Source organism: Ananas comosus, linkage group 20, assembly GCF_001540865.1.
Source record: "Ananas comosus cultivar F153 linkage group 20, ASM154086v1, whole genome shotgun sequence".
Taxonomy (NCBI): domain Eukaryota; kingdom Viridiplantae; phylum Streptophyta; class Magnoliopsida; order Poales; family Bromeliaceae; genus Ananas; species Ananas comosus.
This window is the reverse complement of record NC_033640.1, coordinates 8,636,425-8,659,820: the sequence shown is the minus strand read 5'-3', so window position 1 is coordinate 8,659,820 and position 23,396 is coordinate 8,636,425. Positions and strand designations below refer to the sequence as shown.

General features: G+C 35.0%; 1 protein-coding gene across 2 annotated transcripts; it reads left to right on the top strand.

Annotated features, from left to right (window-relative positions):
• LOC109725555 (calmodulin-binding protein 60 C-like) lies at positions 4,340-12,143 on the top strand. 2 transcript variants are annotated; one of them, XM_020254793.1, is made up of 9 exons: positions 4,340-4,596; positions 4,703-4,861; positions 5,597-5,672; positions 6,904-6,962; positions 8,282-8,775; positions 8,863-9,023; positions 9,422-9,625; positions 10,394-10,628; positions 11,344-12,143. In XM_020254793.1, exons 2-9 carry the CDS (start codon positions 4,734-4,736, stop codon positions 11,883-11,885), a joined length of 1,899 nt encoding a protein of 632 aa, XP_020110382.1. In that variant the 5' UTR covers positions 4,340-4,596; positions 4,703-4,733; the 3' UTR covers positions 11,886-12,143. The 2 variants fall into 2 exon arrangements, with proteins under 2 accessions (XP_020110382.1, XP_020110381.1); XM_020254792.1 differs by having other exon boundaries at positions 4,341-4,596; positions 11,341-12,143.

Below are 23,396 nucleotides of genomic sequence, written 5' to 3'. Positions count from 1 at the left end.
ATATATATATTATAAATATATATATAATATATATATATTATATATACTAGTTGAAGTGTAGTACAACATGATCGATAACACATTAATTATTAATTAATTATTTTCAATTAATATAATATTGACAGATATTTATTCAAAAATTTATAATAGTTTAAAATAATTCTATTTATTGCAAAAAATTTAGGATAAGCTAATTTTTTTTCTGTTGCTAGAGATAAAAAGAAATTAAAAGTTGTGTTTTAATTCTATATTTATTTTACGTAAAGAAAAGAGGAATTTCAATTCTTTTTTCCGCCAAAAAAATGGGATCTAGTCGACAGATCGAAATTTGAAATACGTGATTTTATATATAGGATAGAATTTGGATCAAGATAATTTTTTATTTTGTTGTAGAGACAAAAAGCAAATTAAAAGTTTGTTTAATTTTGTTATTTATTTACGTAAGGAAAAGAGGAGTGAATTCTTTTTCCCGCAAAAAAATGGTCTGTTGACGACGAAATTTAAATACGTGCTTATATATTATATAATAATATATAGTTAGTGTGGTCATGCTTATGGGAAGCCAGTTGGTTTCGATGTTCGGACTTATCGATCGACGATCGGCCCTCCGTAGAGTTGATCTAGAGTATTTGAAGTACGCTAGAAAATAAATTTTCCGATTTTTCGATATCATTTGCCTAGTGATCGAAGGGCCTTCAAAAATCAATAATTTTTCAAACAAAGCCGTGATGGTGGCCCAGTTGCCCAAGTTTACGGTACTTAGAAATATCCAAATCACATGAAATTTTATAGAAAATTCCTATACCATATAAACAAATCAATACTTTGATCTAAAATTTTAATGTTCATATCATCATAGTTGTTTAGATTTTATTTCAGCCAGTTGATTTGAGCCACTTCGATCACTAGGCCAAACAGATATCGAAAAATCGCAAAATTTATTTCTAGATACTTCAAATACTCTAGATCAAGTACTAACGGGAGCCGATTCGTCGATTCGATAAGATCCGAACCATCGAAAACAACATGTGGAAGACGGAGCCCCTCCATGCTTCCATAGCATCCTAGCGCACCTATATATATATATATATAGTATATACTATAATATATATATATAATATATATATATATATATATTATATATATATATATGATTTTGTCTCAAATAGGCCCCCTGAGCCCAATTTTTATTTTAAAAATAGCCCTATCAAAATTAAATTGCCAAAATGGCATGTCTCTGCACGCAGGCGCACCTCGAGCCGCCCGCGGGTAGGGTGTGGGCAGGGTATTACGTTGAATACGGTGAATCATTCACCGTATCTAAACACGCGTGACATGGTTTCACCGTATTTACTTACGATTTGTATATTGAAACAATGGAATAAGGATAGGGAGTAATAGCTCATCGATATTCGCAAAATATTATCCGAATCCAAACGCCCGAATAAATTATATGATATATATACACGTAATTCTATTTTGTTTATTTATACAATAAGTATAAAATATTTAACTAATTTTTATTCCTTAGATCTTCATCCAACCAGTAAAACCCGCTGTTGGAGTGAAGATCTACAGGAATAAAAATTATTAATTTTTATATATTGAGAAACTAAATAAAAATAACATTATGTATATATATATAATTTATTCGGGTCTTGAATCTGGATTAATTATTGGGGTCGCATACCAGTACCTATTGACATCCTACTCATTATTCCACTTTCAATATACAAAAATTATGTAACAAAAAATATCGTATTTAAACATGTTGTAACCATTCACCTGCTGTTTGCTGACACGGTGAACACGGTGATGGTTCACCGTATTCAACTTAACACACGGTCGAGTCCTGCCCACGTGGCGCTTACGTGGCGCCTGCGTGGCAGTCCCAGGTCCATTTTTGCAAAATTAAATTTTGACAGACTACTTTAAAATAAAAAAATTTGTCAGCGGTCTAAATGGCCCCAAAAAAAATCCGTATAATATAGTATATATATACTATATATATAAGCTGAGCCGAATATAGAAACAAGTGATAAGGTGATAAGCACACCCTTTTATCACAGACGCACCATAAACTGACTACACATAACATACACCACTCCATTCGACCGTGCCGTACCCTACCCATTTAGTCTCCGCTGTAGTCTTTCTCTCTCTCTCTCTCTCTCTCTCTCTCTCTCGCTTAGCTTCTGTAGCGCCCCCTTTCAACCATCGGCATTCGGCCTCTTGATTTATTGCCTCCTCCTTCTCTCTCCTCGATTAAATCTCCAATACTCTTCTCTCTCTCTGTCTAGAATATTGTTCCTATTCATCTCTTTCTCTTCATCCTCTCGCCAAGTAGCTCTTTTCCATGTGTAGGCACAAGAGATGCCCATTCTGTGATACAGCGTAACTCGGCCTCTCTCTCTCTACCGCGCGACCTATCCTTCGGCAAATCTCTCGGTAGTAGTCTTCTTGTATTCGAGATAAGAATGCGTATCTCTCTCTCTTCTCTCTTCTCATTCTCTCCTCTTGGCCAGCCGGAGCGATGGCACGGTGACGGCGCGGTCGGCTCCGCCTGTGCTGCTTTGCTTGGTTCGGATTTGTCGAGTTTGGGCTAAACTGATCAGTGGGGCAGATATGATCGAGAGATGTGAGTGTGGCAGTTATAAGATCTAGGGGGAGCAAAGAGGGTAAGGGGGTTGATCGAGGAGGGAGGGGACTCGAGTTGCAGAATGTGAAGCGGAAACGAAGGGCTCTACGTACTTGGGGCGCTCGGATCGATGGGCGAGGGAGAAGGCCGGGTCTTCAGATCACGCGTGCAGGACGGAGGCGGTTAGGTTGCCTGAGCGAAGCTGCGAGGTTCCAAGCTTGCGGAGCGTATTTGGGAGCGGTGGATTGTTGATTCGCTTCGGGTTTGTTGTTGAAAGCACTGTGATCAGATCTGTTCGCACACTACTGTTGTCAACATACTTCCTTCGTTCCTTTTGTTTAAATTAGGTTTTTCACTTCGCCGTACGAAGAAGAGGGATAGATAGTGATACAGTTAATCGCGAAGCGCGTGGAATATAGAAGAAGAGGAAGTATACAGAATAGTAGAGTCGAGAAGGAGTGGATGAGAAGGCAAATGTAAAATGATAAGATGGTAAAAGTAAATTTAGCGAGTATGACTTGTTTAAGGAGAGAGATTTGGCCTCATTGAGTGAGCTTGTATGTGGTTTAGCTTTAATTTACTTTTCAAAGAGAGCCTCTTTTGTGAATTTGAACTTTATTTTTCTTGTAGTTCATAATAGGTTAATTAGTTGCTTCAGCTGTGAAAATTTGGCCCTAGATAGAGAGTTGTAAAGTGGCTGTAGGTTGGCTGCTCACTGTTGCTACACCGTCTGTCTGTTCTTTTGCATTCTGCCCCGCCCTTTAGTTTGTGGTGATCTTTTAGCCTCCAGTACAAGTAGTAGCTAGTTATTTCAGACGAAAACACTGGAGTTGGGTGAACGAGGCCAATGAAGAGAGGGAAGGGAGAGGATCCACACCGTTAAATATGATCTAGAGTATTTGAAACTTCTAGAAAATAAATTTCGTAATTTTTCAAAATCATAATAAAGTCCATCAAGCGGGTATAAAATGAACAGTTAAAATCGAACAACGTCTTAAAAATGGGTGATCGGATCGTTCAATTTAAGATTGGAGTTATTGATCTTTATCTATGTAGTAAATAGAATTTTTTATCAAAAATTCAACCGATTTTGATTCTTTTATATATATGTATGGGCTTTTCTTTGCAATTAGCCCCTTGAAAAAAATTTATTTTAAAAATAGCCCCAGCAAATTTAAATTTGCAAAAATGGCCATGGCCCTGCCACGTAGGCGTCACGTCAGTGCCATGCGGGCCGGGCGAGGCCAGTTGGTTAAGTTAAACACGGTGAACCATTCACCGTGTCGTGTCTAAACACGGTGAATGGTTCACCGTGTCTGGGGAAAGCAAAGGGAAAGGAAAAATATACGTATTATGAAAATGATAAGTATGGAATACGGTAAACCATTCACCGTATTTGAACACGGTGAATGGTTCACCGTGTTCAACTAAACACCCCAATCCGTCCAAGTGGCGCTGATGTGGCGCCTGCATGGCAAGGTCAGGACCATTTTTGTAAATTTAAATTTGCTGGGGTTATTTTTAAAATAAATTTTTTTCAGGGGGCTAATTGCAAAAAAAGCCCTATATATATATATATATATATATATAAGCTGCGAATAATAGAAACAAGTGATAAGGTGATAAGCACACCCTTTTTATCACAGACGCACATAAACTGATACACATACATACACACACTCCATTCGACTCGTCCGTACCCTACCCATTTAGTCTCCGCTTAGTCTTTCTCTCTCTCTCTCTCTCTCTCTCTCTCTCTCGCTAGCTTCTGTAGCGCCCCCCTTTTCAACCCATCGGATTCGCCTCTTTTTAATCCTCTCTCTCTCTCTCTCTCTCTCTCTCTCTCTCTCTTTCACTCTTTCTCTCTCTCTCTCCGCCGCGATCTGAGCAGAGACGCGTGAACACGTAACCCTCGGCCCTCTCTCTCTAGTCGCTGCGACGATCCTGTGGGATTCTCGGTAGGTTTTTGGATTCGGATAAGGGATCTTTTTTTTTTGTGCTGCTTTTTTGGTTCGGATTTGTGCGATTTGGGCTCTGATCGTGGTTTCGGATGTTGCGGTTTAGATCTGGGAGCGTTAGGGGCTTCGGGAGCTCGATGCAGAGGCCGACGAGGCAATTGGGGCGCCCGGGATCGATGGCGAGGGAGAAGCGGGGTTTAGATCCCGCGGAGGACGAGGGTAGGTTGCCTGAGCCGAAGCGGCCGAGGGTTCCGAAGCTTGCGAGGTATTTGGGGGGTGGATTTGATTCGGTCGTTTGTTTTGAAAGATTGATCAGATCGTGAAACTGTTGTCAAAATAGGTTCTTTTTGTTGTTAAATTAGGTTTTTCACTTCGTATGTTCTCTTTATCTCGGTCATAATTGGATTATCAGATTAGTCGGTAGCTTTATGATGTAAAAGTAAATTTATGCGAAGTTATGAACTTTGTTTAGGACAGAATTGGCCTCATTGATGGCTTTTTGTGGTTTATCTTTTAATTTACTTTTCAAAGAGAAGCCTCTTTTGTGATTGAACTTTCATTTTCTTGTAGTTCTATAATTAGTTAATGAAGTTGCTTCAGGTGAAAATTGGCCCTAGATAGAGAAGTTTTAAGTGGGGCTTATGTTGTACACCGTCTTCTGTTCTTTTGATGACTGCCCCGCCCTTTAGTTTGTTGTGTTAGACATATAAGTAGTATGCTAGTTATTTCAAGAGAAAACACTGAGTTGGATGTAACGAGGTAGAAACTGCATAGAATGTCAACTGTTGTAACTACAGGTTCGAGGGGTGGTGGGGAGTTATGAAGTATACTGGTCTTTATGTTTTATTTTTTCTTATCTTCGCGTATCTATGTATGCATAGACCTTGATCCTTTACCTTAAGTTTCTGTCTTTCTGCCTGTCGAGCTTTGCTACTAAAGTGGAAACTACAATTACTTTCTTGCGTATAATTAGTAAGTAAAAAAACTGTATGCTTTGCAGTGTCATTGTGGAGGCTCTCAAGGTGGATAGTCTGCAGAAAATTTGTTCATCTCTGGAGCCAATTCTTCGTAGAGTTGTAAGTTAGTCTATTATGACCATGCTATAGGCTCTGGACTTAAACATTCATACATCATGCTCTGATTAAATGGAAACTACATATTGGTGTCAACTTCTTTTTTCTTTTTTTGTTTTTTTCACCAATAATCTGCATATTTGTTCAGGTTTACAAGTGTAGTAATATTTTTTATCATAGGAGATTATGACTCATTATGGTGGAACTGCTACTTTGGTTGATTCCTAAAGAAGCTTGGTATGCTTGAACTTAGTTATCTCAATCAGAGTGCAATGTGTGGTTGTTTCCATCAGTTTATGGATAACATTTCTGGGCCATAACCAATGAATTAATGCTCTGATAAAATTATGCTATTTGTTTAAAATGGAATCCCTTACAAATCTAGAATATAGCTTTTTGTGCTTTGTAATTTAGCATCAGCTTGTGGGCAACTGTATATTCTTGTAGCATGCAAATCATTTGGATCTTATGAACAAATTACTTTTCAATTCTAAGGTGAACTAGATGATGATCTGGTAACTTGTGTAGGGAAAAGGGTCCTTCCATATGCAGTTTTCCATTTTTTGACAACATGGAGCTACTTAAAGTTTTAGGTGATTTAGGTGCTTTTCATGTATTCCTCTTTCATTATTATCCACATCCTTGTTGTAGGAGCATGAAATTTTTGATGTGTCTTTTGTATTGGTTGTCATGAAATGATCGATCAACTTCCTAATAGGGAAGGAATTGAAGAGAGTATTGACTGCTCAATATTGCTTTTGTATGTGATAGATAAAGCAGTGTAGCATGAACTGCCATTCTTCTAATATAGAAGTAGGGTGTCAACTATGCTGTGTTTGATCTGAGATTTTTATTTGATGTCTCGTTCTAGTTCCGAGCATGATGTCTCATTCTGTTTCAGAACATTCTATTATTCTTCAGTTTTTTTGGTGATTCTTTTCTCCTGTTAGTTTATTAGGAACACAAATTTTACATGATGTGTTTGTTTGAAATTTTTTTGCTTGGTATGTATGTCAAATTGTGAATCTTTATGTACTTCAAATTGTATCTTTAATGTTTCTATTTCATGTAGTGGTCATTTAAATATCTTTTAGTGTATGTATCATTTTGGAGGAACTTTTTAATATCAATTAACTGAACAGATGAAAAGATGGTTTCTAACGAATTGCTTGTTTATTTTCTTATTTCTTTTGCTTGCCTAATTTCTTGCATTACTTTTGATGTGCTTAAACAGGTCAGTGAAGAGGTGGAACGTGCTTTAGCGAAGTTGGGACCTGCTAGACTTCAAGGAAGGTGCAAGACCATGGGATTTACACTTTAATAGTTGGATGGATTTTCTCATTTAGATATTTAGACAATGTTGTGTTGGCTTTGTCTTCGTACTTTTCAAGCTTTTGAGTAGTTAGGTCTTATTAATTGGTCATATAGGATTCATTTGGTTTATTATATTATTAATTAACTAATCAAACTAGAGAATAATTTACGTCAATAAATTTGCAATTTATTATTGCGTTGACTGTTACCCCCCAACCCAAAAAAAACCTAAGTAGTATTTTGAATGTTCAGATCATGTTGGTGAAAACATAAATTATTGTGGGAGCATATATACTATCACAGATTGTAACAACACTTTCTCAATGAAACATAGACAAGTGCAAAGAAGCAAGTTATATTAGTCTTCTGGCATTGTGTTGTAACTATTATTAGTTAGGGTGACTGAGATTGAAGGAATTATCACTTGGCTACTTGTTTGTAGCTTTGTGCATTTGTCTCCAGCTGCTAATACTTTCAGTCCATGACTTTATCTCTTGATACAAGTTAAAAAATTTCAGTATGGCACAGGCCTGTGCACAAAGGCACAAAAATCTAGTGGAATCGTTGTTGACAGAGATGAACACATACATACACACGTTGCTAAGAAGGACATAAATACATTTGAATGTGCAAATATTGTGAGCTGAGTGTTTGTGCTTAAATATCTATATCTTTATCCCATCCCTGTATACATCTATATACATCTATATCTCTATCAGTCTATCTATAGTTATATAGTTAATGTTGTGTCTGTTTGTGTGTCTGTGTTTGTCTGTGTATTCACATATCGTATCTATATTCTATACATGTATGTATGTGCGTGTGTGTGTGTGTGTGTTTGGGCGTGTAAATATGTATGTATACACATCTCAAATATGTATGTATACACATCTTAAATATTGGAGCAAGTGATAAGAACACGCATTTCATATTGTGTTTGCATATTTATAAAGAGCCTTTGGTGTGTACACCTTCTTGTTTATTTATTTATTGTTTATATTTCTGGAATAGGCCGTTACTCCTATCATTTCGATCCGACCTCCTTGTAGTTAGCTAACGCCAGTTTATATTCAATTTCTTAAATTGAGCCAGCCTGCAGAGAGTGCCAAATACTTCGTCCTTTTTCAGTGTTGCTGCTATTTCTATTAAAATAATTGTGGTGGAAGTCTTCTATTATATGTTTTTCATTGTATGTTTTGTCAAGTGTATTTTTTTGGTTGTCTAAATATAGGTAGAAATGTAGCTGTTTCTTTGTGCTTTTATCTGTTCGACTTTTTACTAATACATGAGAAAAGCAGGTCTTCTCCGAAAAGGATAGAAGGTCCTGATGGGAGAAATCTGCAGCTAACTTTTAGGACGAGGTTGTCTCTGCCGCTCTTTACAGGAGGAAAAGTCGAAGGTGAGCAGGGAGCAGCAATCCATGTCGTGTTGCTTGATGCCAACACTGGGCATGTTGTAACAGAGGGACCCGAGTCATCTGCTAAACTGGACGTTCTCGTGCTTGAGGGCGATTTCAACCAAGAGGACGATGATGACTGGACTGAAGAAGAATTTGAAACCCATGTGGTCAAAGAACGTGAAGGAAAGAGACCTCTTTTAACTGGTGACCTACAGGTATCTTTAAAAGAAGGTGTTGGAACCCTTGGGGAAATGATATTTACTGATAACTCCAGCTGGATAAGAAGTAGGAAGTTCAGGCTTGGTCTGAAGGTTGCCCCAGGCTGTTGTGAAGGTGTTCGTGTTAGGGAGGCAAAGACCGAAGCTTTCACTGTCAAGGATCACCGAGGAGAATGTAGGTTTATAAACATATTGATGTAGTTTCATAGTTCATCTCTGTGTTGGTTCTTAGCTTTTGGCCTGTTTTCTTTTGTGTTCTTAGTATACAAGAAACATTATCCACCTGCCTTAAAGGATGACGTCTGGAGATTGGAAAAGATTGGCAAGGACGGTGCATTTCACAAGAAGTTAAACCAAGCTGGAATTTATACAGTTGAGGATTTTCTTCGGCTTGTTGTTCGGGATCCGCAAAAATTGAGAAATGTAAAACCTTTAGCACTTGTTTTTTTAGATACTTGCAGTTTACTCGTGCAACAATATCTATCCACATATATGCCTTTGTAAAATCTGAATTGCCATTTATACCCTTGAAAAACTCAATGTTTTACCTATATGTTCCCCGATTCAAAAGACACCAACCTTTAGAAGACCTTTTCTAATACAATACTGACATATCCATGGTTTCGATGACAACTTAGGATAAGGTTATTTTGTAAGAAAATGCAACAGGATATAATATGAAATTCAAATTTTACAGGGTATATATCTAAATAGACGATTTCACGGGGATACATGTGTGTGAGAAAGACCCTTTTTTCCAGTGAAATCTGGCCTTGTCCTAGTTTGTTACTTTACTGAAAAATCTTCTCTGCATTTCTTAGATCCTCGGAAGTGGAATGTCAAATAAGATGTGGGAAATCCTTGTCGAGCATGCCAAAACCTGTGTCTTGAGTGGGAAGTACTACGTTTACTATTCTGATGACACAAGAAATGTTGGTGCTATATTCAATAATATATATGAGTTCACTGGCCTGATTGCTGGAGGGCAATATTTTTCAGCCGAGTCCCTGATCGACAGCCAGAAGGTAGGTACCTTTTGGATTCTTTTTGCTACATTAGATTCTGCAAAATGTTCTGATGGATGAGTCTAATCTTCAGGCGTTGCCAGTCAAATGAAAAATGGTCTTTGCAAGAGCTGAGCAGTGATTGTGGTTTAATTATTATTTTATCTTCCAATTATATTCCTGGCCTGCAAACTTCAATACATCCCTCCCTAACGAAGAACCTTTTATGTTTGCTGAAATTTAAAATAAGGAATTTGTAAAATGTTTATACTCCCTCTTTTTGTGGCTACAGTTGCTTTTGCAAGTGAGATTCTTCAATTTTGCCTGTAAGGCTTCCAGCCTAGCAATATTGCCATAATCAAGGTGTTATCGACAGATCATGGATGTTCACTTGCATGTTATGCTTTCTATAAAATAAACATAGTACCTCTTCGTGTAGTCAGTCCAGGATTACACTATAGTATTATCATCAGTCACTGCTAACTTATGGATCTCTCCTCTCTGTCAAGCTTATAATGCATGTTCTTCTGATAATTTTATTCTTGGTCTGTACTAAATAATATATTTATTGTTCTAGATGAATGAATGTGAAGTGCTATACCACATCCTAACTTGCCTCTGCTGTTATCTCATTCTTTCTAGCTAATTATACCATCCAATTTAAAGCCTAAATTATCGACTTGTCATGATCTGGTCCTTGAAATGTGTGTGACATCTTATTATGGTAATGAAGCAAAAACAGAAGATTATTGCTGAAAAGGATAATGAATACTCTAATTGTATCTGCAGGTGTTTGCAGATACACTAGTGAAACAGGCGTATGATAACTGGATACACGTTGTCGAATACGATGGCAAGGTTCTATTGAACTTCAAGCAGAACAAAAAGTCAGTTACTACCAGAAATGATACTAGACTAGCTTCATCGAGTTATCCTGTTCAATATGACCAGCAATCATCTGAGCCTAGTGCCTCAATTCCAGTGCCTGTAGAGCAACCTTCGATGGACAGAGTAGCTGGTGGAGGTAACGAGTCCTTCAACTTAGATCCCCATGGTGTTGTGTTGGTAAACAAGCACTGGTTTATAGCATACATTATCTTTATTGCATTTAACTATTCGGAAGACATGCCTTTCTACTTCACGTGTTTCGTTTAAGTAATATACCGGTCCTACGAGCACCTGTTTCTCTTTGGATCCAATGCCTAACATTTTCTATGTCATGAACACCCACAAAAGTGCACATATTGGATATGGTGTTTATGGCTCTTTTGCAGGATAACTTGTACATTGCTGAACATGTTAACAGGTTACACATACTGGGAATGTTAAGAGGGTGGCCTTAATTTGGAGTCATTTGAAACAACACTGCATCCAAATAGTGAATATGACAATAAGAACAACTCTTTATGCATTTTTAACAACTAATCTAATAATTACGTCTTCTTATATGAAATTATTCCTCACAAGTCCGATGACCTGGATATAATTTCTGCACATAAAAGTTCTGCCGATTTCTAAACCATGTGCAGTAGCGTAGCTGCATAATTTCTTCACTGGTCTTTTATTGGTAAACCTTGTATGCCTTTTGCGATACCTTTTTTTTTCCCCTCTTGTATTGAATGAGTGTGGCATATGAATGCGTCTATTCTCCCTATGCTTTGTTTCAAATGATTTGGATGATTATGAACTTTTTCCAACAGCCAGTGTTTGCTAAATGTGAATTTTATTTTGTTCAGTAGATGGAAATGCAGTTGGGTACAACGGGAATCAATTATCAACGTACTCCACCGATGCTCAGCATTTTACACCAAACATCCAGCAATTCGAGAGCACTTCGTTTGCCCCAGAGAGCCAATTCAACAATACCTCCTCCCACCAAACTCACAAAGGCACTAGCGATCTAGCACTCCGCCCGCCGCAACAATCGAGCTTTGATTTCATGGTCCAATCCTCAAGGCCAACTGACCTCAATCTCTACGACGAATACTTAACAGAGGATGAGATCCGAATGCGCAGCCACGAGATACTGGAGAACGAAGAGATGCAGCATCTCCTACGTGTCCTAAGCGGGGCTCCAACTAACGTAGCGGCAGACGGTTATGGCTTCTCCTCTTACATGCCATCCCCTTGCCCGAACTTCAACTTCGACGAGGAGCAAAGAAGCACTTCTGGGAAAGCTGTTGTGGGGTGGCTTAAGATCAAAGCTGCTATGAGATGGGGCATCTTCGTCAGGAAGAAAGCCGCTGAGAGAAGAGCTCAGCTGGTTGAGCTCGATGATTAGCCAATCTTTCAAGTTGTGTATGTTTTATTTCTTGTGTGTCTGTATCATAGCTGTGTTATTACTACTAAGTTGCCAGCAATGAATGGTCAGCTGTATACATGGCACTTAACTGCTGTCGCCGACAACTGCATGTTACACGACTTTACGATTAGGTTCTTGTTTAATTTCTGCAAATGCGCGTAACACGCTTCGAAGGTTTCTAAACACTTGCGTTCTACTGGAATAGCTATTAAGGTTTCTTTGAACAATTTTCATGCACACATCATTTCTGGTACATTTTACTCGAAGCCAAACAGGTCCTTGCCATTATCACTTCCCTTTGCGCAAGCTGTGAACTTTTTCTCTCTTTTTTTTGTCATAAGCTTCAAACCTGGTCTAACAAATTATGGCTTTGTTTGGATGTTAGGATATGTTATACTTTATTTAGTTATGCACTAGAGGGATTTTCATTTTGTGATTGCGTTGGAAACGTACGTATCATTTTTATTCCTCTGCAAGGTAGGCACAATTATGATTTTACATGATAGTGCATCTAAATTATGAGGTGATTTGCTACATTCTTAGGCAGAATGTTAGTAATATAGATAATCTTAATAATTTTTCTAAATTAAGATGGTATTTTGAATATTGAGCTGAGGATCTTTTCGTAGTAAGGGATAGACAGAAGGGCACTAATAAAATTAACCCTTTTCCTTTTTTTACCTTAATTAGAATAGTATTGACAAAACAAGCATACCTATTTTGACTTTGGAAACTTATTTTGTGATCACTACCTTGTAGACATCATTACAATACGAAAAAAAAAAATTTTTTAAAAAAGAATGACACCGAAGGCAACAACGAGGTCTCAAGAACAGAGACCAATATCACGTAGAGTTGTTAGTCGCAGCAGAAATTAATTTTTTAAAAAAGTTACAAGCTCAAATAAGCAAACGCGTTTGACGTGTAGAAAATGCGTCAGGGTTTGACACACTAAAATTATATAGTTTATTTGACCGAGATATCTAACCGCATCATATCTTATGTTATCAATTAACATGACTATAATTAGTGCATCCCAGTAACCAAAAATTTTGCTGAGTTGATGTATCTGGAAGGTCGCTAAATATTCAATAAAGTTTGAATTTGAGAGGATAAGACAAGAAAAAGAATTATCGGACATTTTAATGACTAGAAAGCATCATGAGTGAGATAAATCTTAGTTGGGAGCTTTTTAACGACACCTTATTGGGGAGTCCCTGATACGCTGCCACATGTTAGTTTTGTCTTTACTTAAGAGTTTATTGGCGGTTTTCAATATTAAAGCCTCAAGAAATTTTTAAATACTATAGAGGAGGATTGTAATTGTTGGATAGAGACAATACTGACGCATGACAGCAAATCGAGAACTTTTCAACAAAATACTATTGGAAAGCTTCCCACTAAAGTTTTTTCTTCCAGAATCATAAAAGTAAATCACTGAATTTTGTCAAATTTGTTGAGATGGGACTATTAAACCCTACCTAAGAGGTTTAGATTGAAACCCTCTAAAACTTGCCCTCCATCCATCACAATCTTTGATGTCTCTGAGTCCCTCAATCATTCCCTTTCTCCTAATATCGTTTTTTCATTTTACTCTGTCCAATTCAATCCTTAATGCCAAATCGTTTTTTCATTTTACTCTGTCCAAATCAATCCTTAATGCCAAATAGGCGTAGAATTAGTAGGACAAAGATGATACCATTCTAGAACTTCTCTTAAAAAACTATTGTGGTTATGGAGCTTCATTAGAAACCAACCCAACGAGACCACTAGGATGACCTAGTTATACTCTATTCCAGGGGTTTCTTATTGCAGGCAAAGTCAACTCACCTAATCCTATAGAGAGAGAGAACAACCTATGCATGTTTCAATAATTTGTCACTCCTTTTGTTTTCTCAGTGGCAACTCAATTAATGAAGGATACATAAGATGAAGTTGTTTAGGTGACCCTGCTCCATGAAGTTAATTAGACTACTAGAGGAAGGAGATGTGTACTTATCTCTGAAACCATCTTATTGGAAGATTCTTGTAGACTCTTTATTCCCTGCTTAATTATATACACACTTTGATCACATGAAACTTTTTGCATGGCTATGCATGTATTCTTTTTCCCAGTAGGGCTTCCTAGTAGGGTTGGGACCTTTTGGACTAATTTGTTTAGTAATTTAACAGTGTACTAGCATTGGAAAACTTAATTTGATTTGATTAATCCTGGAGGTTTTGAAACTTGGAACATGCGATGTTATCCATTGAAAGTTTAATAGGTTCGAGAAGCCTGGGGGGATTCGAACTCAGAAACTTCTATTCTGATACTATTTTAGATTATATGAAACAATCGTTTTTCTGAAAAAATTTAAGCTAGCGGTGTTTTTGATATTTATATTCTCGTCAGAGAAATCTATATATTGGTTCATTCAATCACTTCTTGTTAAATTGGCAAGTTATTAGTACTCACATAATCCCATTAGGCAATCACTTTTTTTTAAAAAAAAATCATACATAAGCTAGGCTAATTTATTGGAATTGAGCAACATTACAAAACACAACACGTAGTTCTTAGTGTTGCTTTAATATTTAAAGAGATTTATTTGTTGAATTTACTATCTAACAACCCCCACAATCAACTTAAAGTTGCCTTATCTTGTTAAGTCAAACATGCTTATATTTTATTGAAGGTTGGAATTAAGATCTTAGCTTAATTCTACATACATATGTGGCCTTGTGCTCTTGTGATATTTAGCTTCCTTAACAAGAGGTTTCTTTTTTAAACATTTATGAGTGATTTGCATTTATTTGAGGATTAGGTGTCATGCCATGCAAAATTCACACCTTAATATATAGTTGGTGGTGTAGTACATGATTGATGATACTTGTGAATAGTTGAGCTCCTATACTTTTAAAAGCACGGAAGCATTTGTACTCGTAATTTTTTAGTTATCAGATCGTCTCAAAATTTGTATAGCACTAATAAAGAAGATTTAATGGAACAAATCGTTAATAATACTAGACAGACCTTAAGGCGATCTAATGACGAAAAAATCACAACCATATGTTCAGCAGCTCAACTCTCTCTCTCTCTCTCTCTCTCTCTCTCTCTCTCTCTCTCTATATATATATAGGTAAAAAAAATCTTGCTAAACAAGAGGATTAATGAACAACATATGCTTACAAATTACAACATTTTACACATTATGTATTAATTAAACCTACAAATCAATGGTTGAATTTTCATGTTGATCTTGTAAATTATAGATAAATATAGAATTTATTCATAAATTTACGTGGCCAAACCGTTTGGTATTGATCCATATATATATAGTAATACTTTACAAAAAAGAGTTGTAGCAAAAGCATATAAGAGTATGGTTCTAACATTTTCTAAGGGGCTCGGTGAACGACTTTATGTATATGCTTACAGAAACAGATGATATATTTTTGTATTGCACTTCTTTAGTGCAGGTAATGTAATATACCTGCACCTAAGCATTAATATGTTCCTTGAAAAGCAGTAATTGAACGTTGCTTTCCCTTGGCGCAAGCAAGAAGCACTTTTCAAACCTTCAAAAAAAGTCTCTGATTAATTAACCGTTTCAAACGCTGTAGCTTTACACCTCAAGAAGCCTATTTGCCCACGGTTTTCCTTTCCTTTTGGAGTTAAGTGACACGTACGTATAATTAATGGATAACCTATTGAGTTAATTAATTGACAAATTAATTAAGACTCTATCATATGTAACGATTTGGTGATAACATTATTTAGCATAGTTCACTAAAAGCTTGATAATTCATATCCAAAGTTTAAAGTTTAAAGTCTAATTGCTTTGCACTTTTAGCTGAGTTTATTTCTAAAAAATAAAAAAAAAAATTATAATGCCTAAAAAAGTTGAAAACAAAAAAAGAGTGGTGATGCGTGTTTTTTTTTTTTTTTTTTTTGAGAGATAGGTAGCACGCTACCCGCTTCGTTTATTTTATGTAAAAATAAACTTAGCTGAAAATGTGAATCAACTAGGATTTGAATTTGGGTCTCGGGTACCAACCATCGTGCCCTTTGCCACTTGCTCTAGGGACAGTCGGTTTGATGCGTGTATTAAATGCAGTAAATGTTTATGAACAACGAACCTAGTGATTATTACCCAGGATGCCGACTAAAAGGTCGGAGGTTCGATGGGGTTTTGAAAATGCATTTTAAAACCGAACCCGAGCAAAAATTCAAAGCCCGAATCCGACCCAAGCCCGAAACAATATTCTTTTTACTACATTTCAACATATATTATATTAAAATTTAATTTTTTAGAAATCTATTCGGAAGGTTCGGGTCTGGTTCAAGTCTGACCGAGAACAGACAAATCCATGCCTGAATCTAAATCCCTCATATTTTTGTTCTATATACTTGTATCTTAAACCATATCCATTAGATAAAACTGTTCCCTTCGACTTTGGGTTCGGATAAATTTTGGGCATATGTACCTATTGACATCGCTATAAATGTGTGAGTTCACCCTGTACAAGCAATTACTTCCAAAAATTATTAAGTAGCCCAAATTTCATGATCAAAACATTATATATTGAAGTCAATTTTTTTTGGATTCTGATACCACCCTTTGTGCACTACTGTCAGTGGATAATATCAACCATAAAATGTCTTTGATATATATATATAGAGAGAGAGAGAGTTAGGCTGGTATACTATCGGTAGCACGGAGGCTTCCGTGCTACTAAGTTGTTTTCAATGATGCGGCTTCCAAATCGACGATCGGCTCCGTTAGACTTGATCTACACTATTAAAAATATTGGAAAACTAAATTTTATAATTTTTTAACATCATTTGGCTAGTGATTAAAAGGTCTTAAAATTGACAATTTTAATGGTAGATGTGATATGTTTGTGAATTTAACGGTGTAAAATAATTTAAATCATGATGAAATTTTTATAGAATTTTTTTCACTATTTAGAGTAAGATCAGTGCCTCTGATCTTAAATTCAAGTCTTTTATCATCATTTTTTAGGAGATTTTTATTTTCAGCCATTTATTTTTAGACTACTTGTTTGGTAGGTAAATGACACCGAAAATTTATGAAATTTAGTTTCCAAATATTTTCAATAGTGTATATCAAGTCTAACGGAGCGGATCGTCGATTTGGAAGCCGCATCATTGAAAACAACTTGATAGCACGGAGGCCTCCGTGCTACCAATAGTATATCAGCCTATCTCTCTCTCTCTCTCTCTCTCTCTCTCTCTCTCTCTCTCTCTCTCTCTCTATATATATATATATATAGAATTAGGCTACTATACTATCTATATTACCGAGCTCCGGTACTATAGTGTTGGTTTTCGATCTTAGGGCGTTCAAATCAACGATCCACACCGTTAAATATGATCTATGGTATATGAATTTCTTAGGAATAAAATTTTAGTTTTTTTCGATATCGTTTACTTAGTAAATAAATTATATCAAAATGGACGGTGNATATTGGTAGATTGTAAAACTAGTGGGAAAAAAAAAAAAAAAAACTACAGAAAAAATAATATTATGTTTATTTGTATTTTGTTCAATATAAAATATAAAAGAACTTTCAATGTAGAGAAACGAAGAGGAGAGTTTTTAGTGCTTAATCTGCATTTTCAACTTGACTAAAATATTTATTTTTTAAGCCCAAAAGAATGTTTTTTGAATTCTTTTAAGTGAAACCAAATACAGGCCTATAAACCACATGCCAATATATCAACAACGTATTTAATTTCATATTCCCTATCACATAATATAGTTGAAATAATACGAAAAATTTATCTGAGCTATTAATCTCTTAGAGCTTACTATCAAACTCTTTAAAATTTTGATTGTACAACCCAACTTTTTAATTTATTTGATTTGAGTCAGTCAACATCATTTTAACTTTAAAATTTGAATGCGTTAATGTCTATTTTTACATATTTAGTTAGTATACTTCATGCAATTCTTGTAACTATAAATTTAATAAAGGTAAGCAATGAGCTTAACTTTGAAGTCAAAATATCGCTGACTAACTCAAATCAAACAAATTAAAAAATTGAATAGTAAAATTAAAATTTTAAAATATTAGATAGTCGACTCAAGATGGTCCATATAAAATTGAAAAATTGTACGTACAACTCTTTTTAATTCCAAAAATGTATTTTTGAATATCTTTAATATAAAATTAAGTACAACTCTATACAGTACAGACCAACATATCAGTGAATAATCGACCATCCCTAGCGCAAGTGGCAAAAGGTTTGGTAGTTGGTACCCGATGTCCCAAATTCGAATCCTAATTGATTCATATTTTCAGCTAAGTTTATTTCTAAACTAAAATAAACAAAGCGGGTAGCATATATGCTACATATCTTTCAAAAAAAAAAAAAAATTTCTCTCTTCTCTTCTATCGACTTCTTTAATTCTATCTTTGTGTTCTTATTATATTTGTACCTCTAGAAAGGTCAAACACAAGTTTTCTCTTCAAGGCCTAAAAGGTGTTGCAAATCCCAACACCTTCTCCTTTGATCTTTTCTCATTTTGTTCTTAAAGTAATGACAGGCCCCCCCCCCNATTCATGCGACTACGTACTTTCTATTGTTCAAAAGATCGATATAATAGAAAATGGTTTAAGAATAATTAGAACATTTCATCTCGTGTAGATGTTGGAGATCATGTGACACATTCGACATGCATTAGCTAAAATTTAACTGGCCAAAAATTGGTGAATGTGGAAATCAAACTCAGGATCTTTTAGAACAGAGGACTTATGATTGACCCTAATTACGTGTTATCCTAGATATCAATCTAATAAAAAATGGTCCAAGAATAATACTTATACTTTCTAGAAAGATTCGTGCGACTATTTGATTGTTAATTAGATGATAAATTTATAAAAATTATAATTTTGTACATGCATAAACAATATATTTGAAAGATCCAGATCATATCAATTGCTCTAAATTAAGATTTTAATGCATCTAATTTTTGAGTTTTGAAGATGAGACTCCAATGTATAACTGTAGTGTGTGCAATAATTTCTCATGTCNAACCCTTTAAAATTTTGATTGTACTACCCAACTTTTTAATTTATTTGATTTGAGTCAGTCAACGTCATTTTAACTTTAAAATTTGAAAGCGTTAATGTTTATTTTTACATATTTAATTAGTATATTTCATACAATTCTTGCAACTATAAATTTAATAAAAGTAAGCAATGAGCTTAACTTTGAAGTCAAAATATCGCTGACTAGCTCAAATCAAACAAATTGAAAAATTGGATAGTAAAATTAAAATTTTAAAATATTGAATAGTCGACTCAAGATGGTCCATACATAATTCAGAAAAGTACAACTCTTTTTAATTCCAAAAATGTATTTTTGAATATCTTTTATATAAAATTAAGTACAACTCTATACAGTGCATACCAACATATCAGTAAATAATCGACCATCCCTAGCGCAAGTGGCAAAATGTTTGTGGTACCCGAGGTCCCAAGTTCGAATTCTAGTTGATTCATATTTTCAGCTAAGTTTATTTCTAAAATAAAATAAACGAAGTGGATAGCATATATGCTACATATCTTTCAAAAAAAAAAAAAAAAAAAAAAAAAAAAAAAAAAAAAGGGTACGTACCCAAAGCATATCCCAGTCCCCAACCATCCCTTTCCCATGTTTAAAGAGAGGTCGCCTTGCTGATGAGAGGCAAGCCCCATGAGATTCCGAAATTCTAGGCAAGGACAAGAAGAAGAAACACACAAACCCTAGCTCCTCCCCCCACCCCCCTCTTTTCCTTGCTTTCTTATAACTAAGTCTTCTTTACTTTATGTAATTAATTCTTTAATTCTATCTTTGTGTTCTTATTATATTTGTACCTCTAGAAAGGTCAAACACAAGTTTTCTCTTCAAGGCCTAAAAGGTGTTGCAAATCCCAACACNTAGGGTACTTTGCTTTTTTTGTGTTAGTTTCTTTATAGTGGTTGAGACCATTGAGGGGACAAGGTGTGGCTTGGATTATTGGCTAATGATAAGCTTTGTTGTTGGGTATATATAATTTCATTGTGAATGGGGATGGGTTACTTCTATTTCATGCATTCTTTTGAGTTGGTTAACATTAATATCAAAGGAAAAAAAATTGTGTCATGGACCCAACATTGCATGGTGCTTTATTTTAGGCCTCATAAGATTTGCCCTACAGAAGAAATTGGGATGTTAAAGAAGAAACTACTGCAGGCACCAAAGTCTTCAATGCTCATACACAGAGTTATTACAATTCGAGTTTAAATTTATAAAGAGGATTTACAAATGTAAACGATGTATATCTTAAATATTATAAATATTGATTAATTACATTTTCTTCGGCCAAAGAGTAACGATAGAATCTTACAATAACATTGATTCATGCTACTACTTTCTATTGTTCAAAAGATCGATATAATAGAAAATGGTTTAAGAATAATTAGAACATTTCATCTCGTGTAGATGTTGGAGATCATGTGACACATTCGACATGCATTAACTAAAATTTTACTGGCCAAAAATTGGTGAATGTAGAAATCAAACTCAGGATCTTTTAGAACAGAGGACTTATGATTGACCCTAATTACGTGTTATCCTAAATATCGATCTAATAAAAAATGGTCCAAGAATAATACTTATACTTTCTAGAAAGATTCGTGCAACTATTTGATTGTTAGATGATAAATTTATAAAAATTATAATTCTGTACATGCATAAACAATATATTTGAAAGATCCAGATCATATCAATTGTTCTAAATTAAGATTTTAATGCATCTAATTTTTGAGTTTTGAAGATGAGACTCCAATGTATAACTGTAGTGTGTGCAATGATTTCTCGTGTCAAATTAAAATTATACATCACCAAAATGTGAAGAAACAGTTAGAATTTATACATCAAATGCAATTGGTTGGTTGGAGTCAAAATTAATACATATAATTAATAATTAATAATTAATTTTGGTGTATAAAATTTTTTAATATGNACTCCCTAATTTCAAAGTAACACATACTGAACACACGAATTAAATTTCCAGATATTTCACTGGATGTATCGACAACTTTAGAAATGACAAACTTTAAGAGTTAAAATGTTGAAATAGTTAGTTACTCAATATAAAGTTTGTCAATCAATTGAGAACATACCTAATTAACTTTGGTCAATGAAAATACTAGTAGTAAACAATAGTTAGTTACTCAATATACAGTTTCTCAATCAATGACTTACCTAATTAACTTTGATCAGGGAAAAAAAAAATTGAAAAACTGGTAGTAGACCTGTTATACAAATCCACAAACACATACTTGTTAACGATCAAACCACATAGTATATATCGAACGATATGATATCCGAGTAGGAAACAGCATACTTTTAAGAGTACTCATTATGAAAAGTAATGATGTAATGTATGTAGTATACGGTTGGTTTCAATGGTTTAAAATCCGCTTTTTTCCGTAAAGTGAACGATAGGTTCTGGAATACCTAAACTGTATAGTAATAGACTGACCAGATATTATGTAAAATAGTATTACTTTCTCAGACCTATATCTTTTTGGTTCTTGAAGATTTTCCTCATATCTGTAAAGATTAAGCTTGTTCACCGAATTGGGAAGAACAGATTCCAACCTGAGAGTTTAAGACTCTACACACAACTCTAGAATCTAGTATGATAAGGAGCAAAGAAGTATAAAATCGAGAACAAGATGTTTATATAATAGAACGTACAATTAATCAGGTTCTAATCTTAACGAGGATGTTAAGTTTGTTTGTAATCTTTTAAAAAAAAAAAAAAAACTCTTTATCCATCGTGCGATGGGCGATAGGCGGTGTTTATGTCCTTTAGGTGACAAGTGTGCCTGTCTCATTTCCAATAAGTAAACTCTTTTTCTCTTTGATTTTAAAAAAAGCAGTGTAATAAACAAACGCATTCTTATTATGAGTTGCTGCTCCAAAAAAAAACTCTCTATCCATCGTGCGATGGGCGAAATAAATAAAGTAAATTTTTATTTGAATCGATCTTTACACTTAGTTGATCCCAAGCTTGAACCCTGGAACCCATAATTGGTGGTTCGGGAAACGGTGAATGAGATCCCTGCCAGACAGTAATCTTTAAAATAACTATTGTTGTTTAGTATCTTTAATTCATAAAGTCAGATTATTAGGTATACATAGTTAGGTTTTTTTCTTCCTTTTTTTTTTTTTTTGACTTATACGCTTGAAGATCAGTCTTTACACTGTAAAACAAAGTATGATTTCTAACCCTATATATCCGCTCTTATTACGTGCTAAACTTTAGATTTCATTAATTTTACGTATTTTATAGTAGATCATGATGTGACTTACCGGATAACCCAAGTTTATAAGGAACGTATATTACGTGTTATTTAATCCTTGGGAGTCTAAAGGTTACCTTCGTATAATTTTTTAAAGATAAGTGGTTTTAATTAATATACCTTTCCTTGGCCTATCTGATTGTAAAACCCTCTAATGCGTATTCTTTTTTTGACCTCTTATACCTTTCCTTATACCTTTCCTTGGCCTATCTGATTGTAAAACCCTCTAATGCGTATTCTTTTTTTGACCTCTTAAACAACTAAGACTATGTCTTTCTTTTCATCATTCATATTTTTAAATAAATAAACAATAAAAATTTATGAAAAAAATTACAATAAACTACCAAAGTACTCTTTTAAAATTTTAACTAGTCTTACGACGCGCATTTCTTAACCTACCTCAACAGAGGGTTCCATAACTCGGTTGATCACTCAACTAACTTCTCGATAAATGTTTTGTGTATCCCGGGCTCGTGTTACCAGCACACTTCCCGAATCCGAACCCTGGATGCGGTTGATCGATGATAGCCGATTTAACAACCCCGAACGGAAGTTTGTTAGTTGGAAGACGTTCGCTGCTTGCCAGTTCTCTCCACCTATTTGATTTTCCCCTCTACTTTCCGAATGTTTTTCTTCACCTTGCAGATGTTCGTAATTATAGATTTTTTAAAGGACTCCTCTTAGATTCTCTCTCATTTGGTCTTCCAAATAGGAATATAATAATACCGAAACCTTCGCGGTTAATTAAGCCGTGATCTTGCTGTGTCATTGTGGTGAGACTTAATCACTCTTATTGTAACCATACCTTAGTGGACTTTGTCAATCTTAGATTTGAAATCTAATAAACAAATATATACAGTAGGAGAGACAACAAAGACTAGCAAAAGCATGCATTTAAATATTGTTGTAAAAGGTGGCACACAAAGGAATGATCCAAAAACCCTAACTCATTTCTTCTACAGCTTTGTAATATCATAGGTAGAGCATTAAATGAGCCTATCTTTCTCTTATCCTCCTATAAAGCTCCCTCACATCCTCCTCACCAATCTAAAAAAAGCCCATATATGCTCTACTGTTGATAGTTAAGGAGAGTAAAGGAGAGAGAAGAGAGAAGAGAGAAGAGCTAAGAAAGAAGAAAAGAGAGAG